Source organism: Microchirus variegatus (genome assembly GCF_963457635.1).
Source record: "Microchirus variegatus genome assembly, chromosome: 5".
Lineage (NCBI taxonomy): Eukaryota > Metazoa > Chordata > Actinopteri > Pleuronectiformes > Soleidae > Microchirus > Microchirus variegatus.
Window position 1 is genome coordinate 9,779,383 of NC_139806.1, and position 5,182 is coordinate 9,784,564.

At 43.7% G+C, this 5,182-nt stretch overlaps 1 protein-coding gene across 1 annotated transcript; it reads left to right on the forward strand.

Moving 5' to 3' along the window:
* The first annotated feature begins 223 nt into the window (after positions 1-223).
* Positions 224-4,891, forward strand: LOC310927694 (uncharacterized protein). Its single transcript, XM_083890065.1, has 7 exons — positions 224-344; positions 1,485-1,687; positions 1,770-1,862; positions 2,054-2,149; positions 2,277-2,387; positions 2,475-2,607; positions 2,714-4,891. The coding sequence occupies exons 1-7, from the start codon at positions 332-334 to the stop codon at positions 4,588-4,590; spliced, it is 2,526 nt and encodes an 841-aa protein (XP_083746191.1). The 5' UTR covers positions 224-331; the 3' UTR covers positions 4,591-4,891.
* Positions 4,892-5,182: the final 291 nt, after the last annotated feature.

The following is a 5,182-nucleotide window of genomic DNA, read 5'->3' on the forward strand; positions in this document are numbered from 1 at the left end:
CACCTGTATTTGACATTAAAGTCATATGACTTGTAAGGGAAGTATACATGTCAAGCTACAAGATTTTGTGTTTTTTGGTTTTTCGGAGAGGCGGTGCATCTTATTTTGGCAGCAATGTGAACCGGAGTAGAATGATCCCGGGCTGCCCCGTACAACAAAACGAGCGCCCGCGTCACAAACTGACGCTGAGCGTGAAATTGTGAATAACGTGTTTCAGGAAGAAGTTGGCGCTTGAAGACCCGTATGCAGTTAGCTTCCACGCTAACTGGAACTATGAGCTACATGCCAGTGTAATTGTTGTCCTCGCCGCCGTTTTTCCGTGGTTTTCAAGATGAACGAGATGGGTACGTATCACATTGAAGCTCCACGCACCGATGTGTTTTTCGTTTCTTGTGTGTCAAGTCGAATTATAGCGAAAGCTACAGATTAGCCGTAGCTAAACGGGCCCCGTCTAATTCCTGAAACAAGACTTGTTTAGCCGAGTTTTCAGCTGGGTTTACTCGCCAACTTCAACGACACCGAAGCTGATCTCCATACACGAGCAAACGCTTTGCTTCAGGCAAACATGGTGTGATGATATCCCGTAATTAAAACAGAGTTTGTGCTTGTGACCGCAGCTAATTTGAAGGAAAAAAAAGGTCTGTTGTTATGCTAACAGCTTGCTTTCTGCAAAGGTTCGTCCATGTCCCGTTTAACACGGTTCGGTATTCTGGGTAAACGTCATTATGTGTTTTAATCTGTGTATTGTTCGGTAAAAAATATGTTCTACTGGAAACGTTAATTGTGTGGCTTGGTGGTGGTGGCTGGCTGTGTTCCCTCAGTGTGGGAAGCTTCCTGCTTCACTATCAATTCAATTCGATTCATCTTTATTTGTCAGGGATGCATTGCAGATAGAGTATATATCAATTTGCTAGTTTGCAGTTTCCTGTCCCTGGCTGGGCTTTTCAGAAATAGAGAGTATCACAAGTACAGTAAAAATGACAATAATATAAGACCTATCTCTCATCTACCTAATACAATGTAAACATGTGCACACATACACTTCATAACAGTCCAATCGTATTGAGAACCATTTATCAAGAGTGGTTACAATCTTGTTTTGTTTTAGGTAACTTCTTGACCTTTTACAGTGAAAGTTTTTGAAATCTTTTGTCGTTTTTATTTCATGAGGCATTGAATTCCAGATGTGACTGTGATGGAGAAACCCGATTGTTTGAAATGTGGTCCTGTTGTGGGATATTTTACAGTTGTTATTGACAGAGCTCCTGGTGAGTCTAAAACCACAGCGTGTGTGACACTTGCTGTACTAGCTAATGCATTGCTTTATTTTATTACTTTTCAGCAATTAAGTTATAAGTTGTTAAGCTGAGCACTAATCACCTATGCAAATGAACCCAATCTTCCAAACGACTCAAATGATTTAGCTCTGTAACAGCAGCAATGTGTGAGCTTTTCTTGTTTGATCCATATTCAATCCTCTGCAGAATTCAGCGTCCCCCTGTCCTCACTGGCACTCCTGGTCCCACCGCTACGGCTGATGTCGGCAGTGATGTGGGAGGTTGTGCGCCAGCGGAACATAAAGCACTATGGGAAATTGGAGGAGTTTGTGTCCATGGTAACCGATGCAGTCCCTGAACTAATGAGTAAAAGAGAAGGGAGGCTACTTTCACTGGGCCTGAGAGCAAGAGTAAGTGGTTTGTTTTGTGTGTGTTTTGTAGGTTGTGTATTTTCAACATTGGTGTTAAAAATAGAAATTCACTTTTTCATAGACGACTCTTGAGCTATTGCGTTCTGAACACCCCGAAGATCTCAAGGCTGTTGAGTCCCATCTTAACCGAATCCGATCTTCTTGCATAGAGGAGGTGAGTGATGGATGTTAAGTTATTGGTTAACAAATATTATCAAAACAATTTTGATATTCATTATTCATTAATATGTATTTAAGATTTCAAGATTTGATACCAGGTCATATTCCACTTATTTTAGAAAAAAACAAACAGCACATCATTGATTTAATTCATTATTGTTCTCTGATTCATGTCTCGTTTTCCAGACAAATGATCCAATTATCGAAGCTCCAGAGGCAAACTTTATGAAGCTGGTACAAGGCCTCATTGAGGATACGGATGGCAGAGAGCATTTCCTCAAGGTAAGGTTCATAATGGTTTCACAAATTATGATTTCGCATCAAAAAGTAACGTAGATGGTACCTGTCTGATCATTAGTAAAGGGTCTTTTTCAGATGATGTCAAGCGGTCTTTTCTTTCATCTGACAGAATGTGTTTCCTGTGGAGTATGGTCCTGATTTTGACACAGCACTGGAGACATTGGTTTGTGAATTCTTCACAAGACTCGAGGAGCTGCTACCAATTCCAGATTTCAAACAGGTACAGAGAAGATTCAGAAAAGGAAGTGAAAAAAGTATTTAAAAAAAAGTAGTGCTCAAATTGTCCTTTTTTCCCTCCTCTCTTCAGACTGCCTCCTGGATCAGTGCTGCCCCCTCTGTCTTAGAGGAGTATATGCAGTGTGTATGTTCAAATGGAGATGACCTCAAGTTTCTTCTTCAGAGCAAACAGTGTCATGGAAAACTGGCAAAGAGTAACGTCGGTATGTTCTCCTCTACTATAAACTACCTAACAAACAGTGCATTAGCTGAAGACAAATTAAGTGACATTTCAATATGACAAATATTTTTTTTCTGCTTTCCTTCAAGCTCCTTTTCAGTCAGACGATCTTCTTATTCCCTCTCTGTCGCTCCCTCCATCGCTCGAAGTAGCCATTGCTTCCCACCCGAATGCTTGTGACGATGAAAACAATGACGTTCCTCAGATTGTTATGTTTGATGAAGAATTATCAACAAACCCTTCCACCGCTACTGACTTTCCTGAATCCCCAAAAAGGACTGAAATCACAATGTCTCCTCACAGTAGACAGCAGTCGGGAATACATAAATGCCCTCAGTGCAACAAGTGTTTCAAGCATCACTCTGTCCTCATTGAACACCAGAGAGTTCACACCGGGCTGCAGCCTTTCACCTGCTCTGAGTGTGGTCGAGCCTTCAGAACAGCCACTCTGCTGGCCGGTCACAGGCTACGCAAATGCAAAAATGCTGCATACCTTTGCATTAAATGCGGGAACAGTTTCCCAACCTCATTGGACAAATTCAGACACCACTGTCCAAAGCGGGGCCGTACTTACGATTGTGGCCACTGTGGAAAGAATTTTCAGAAGTCCAGCAGCCTGAAGGAGCACCTGCGAACTCATGTCCAGAGCCGCCTCTTCAAGTGCAGTCATTGTGGCGCGGGTTTCTCAGGAATTGGTGATCTGAAGTATCATCAGCAGGTAGATCATGATAAGCCGTACCAGTGTAAGCAATGTGGGAAAAGTTTCATCTCCTCCAAGTGCCTGACCAAACATCAACAGCGGCATCAAGAGGCTGGTGAAATGGAACCGGCCAAATTAATAAGTGGAGGTAAACATAGGAAAAGTAGCTCCGCTCATCGGAGTTCTTCCGCATCTTTTTCATCTAGAAAGACGTCATCCAAAGCCATCTACCCTCGTGGTCGAGTCATCCATAACTGTCCGCTGTGTGGAAGGAGCTTTAAGTATCGCTTTGAATTTCTTGAACACCAGAGGTTCCACACTGCGGTGAAGCCATACAAGTGCTCTCAGTGTGGGAAAGCCTTTCGCACCGAGGTTCACCTGTCGGGGCACAGGAGGAGAAAGTGCAAAAATGCTGCCCACGTTTGCAACAAGTGTGGGTGTCAGTTCAGGTCTCTACAGGAACGTGTCAGACACCAGTGTGTGCAGCTGCTGACGAAATACGAGTGCTCTCATTGCGGAAAGACCTTCAAGATGGCTCACCTGCTCAGGAACCATCAGCTGAATGAGCATCAGCTCCCCTACAGTCCCAACCACCGCTTCAGGTGTAGGTACTGTGATGAGACTTTCCCAGGGATCAGCGAGTTGAAGTACCATCAGCGGGTGGATCACGAGAAACCCTTTCAGTGTCAGGAATGTGGCAAATGTTTCTTGTCTGAAAAATGCCTAACCAATCACGAGCAGCGCCACAACGACGAAAGACCAGAAAGCTGCTTGGTGTGTAGCCGTGGCTTCAGGAACCGCTACGACTTGAAGCAGCACATGCGCACTCACACGGGAGAGCGACCTTATCAGTGCACTCACTGTTCACAGTGTTTCTCCACTGCAGGAGGACTGAGGAGCCACACCAGGGTTCACACAGGCGAGAAGCCTCACGTTTGCCCAGATTGTGGGAAGGGCTTCTCCCAAATAGGTGCTATGCGCACGCACAGGCTCACTCACACGGGAGAAAGGCCCTTCAAGTGCACAGTGTGTGGCAAAGGTTTCACAATGGCACACAAGGTCACGGTTCACATGCGCGTTCATACAGGAGAGCGGCCATACGTGTGCTCTCAGTGTGGGAAAGCCTTCTCGGATGGTAGTGTTCTGAAGCAGCACATGCTGAACCACTCAGGAGTGAGACCTTACCATTGCCAGATCTGTCCCAAGACCTACACCTGTCTGAACCACCTGAGGCGGCACCTGAAAAGCCATTCTAACATGAACTAAAGCAGACATGACGGCAACATGGAGCACAATCTCTCATTTTACAAATACACTGACTTTGACACTGCCTTTTAAAGCAAGTGGCTGCTGACTTTGCAAGCAACGTATGAAGGAATATCGAATAATGCTGTACGGTTACTGAAAAAGTTTGATTTGCTCTTCATTGTAAAATAAGCATAGTCATAACTTTGCCATTCATCATGGGAAACGTAACAAGAGAACATCTGTGTAAATAAGCGGAAAGACAAATACTGTGAGTAAAAAAAAAATATGATGCTGTTCATTTCAACATGACGTGACTTTATTCCTCTAGGCCTTTTGTATTCCTACTGTGGTTTACAAGGTTTTGTGAATTTCAGATTAAATGACCTTGTTACAACTTGCACATGTTGATTTGACTTTAATTCACTAACACAAAACACTGTGGTGAAGAAGAATCCTCCTGCTGTGGGAGGAGTGGGCTGAGTTGCTGTCATGAAAGAAGCTATCACTAGATGGCAGTAGATGACCATCAACTATCCTTTCAACTTCTTTGCACTTTTTTTTTAATTTTAAAGAGTAAGAAAAGTAGTTTCCCATATTTAGAGCTGTATGT

Coding starts and splice junctions, on each gene's coding strand:
- LOC310927694 (XM_083890065.1), top strand. Junction 2,150..2,276: donor GCAGAGAGCATTTCCTCAAG/GTAAGGTTCATA, acceptor TTCATCTGACAG/AATGTGTTTCCTGTGGAGTA. Junction 2,608..2,713: donor ACTGGCAAAGAGTAACGTCG/GTATGTTCTCCT, acceptor CTTTCCTTCAAG/CTCCTTTTCAGTCAGACGAT.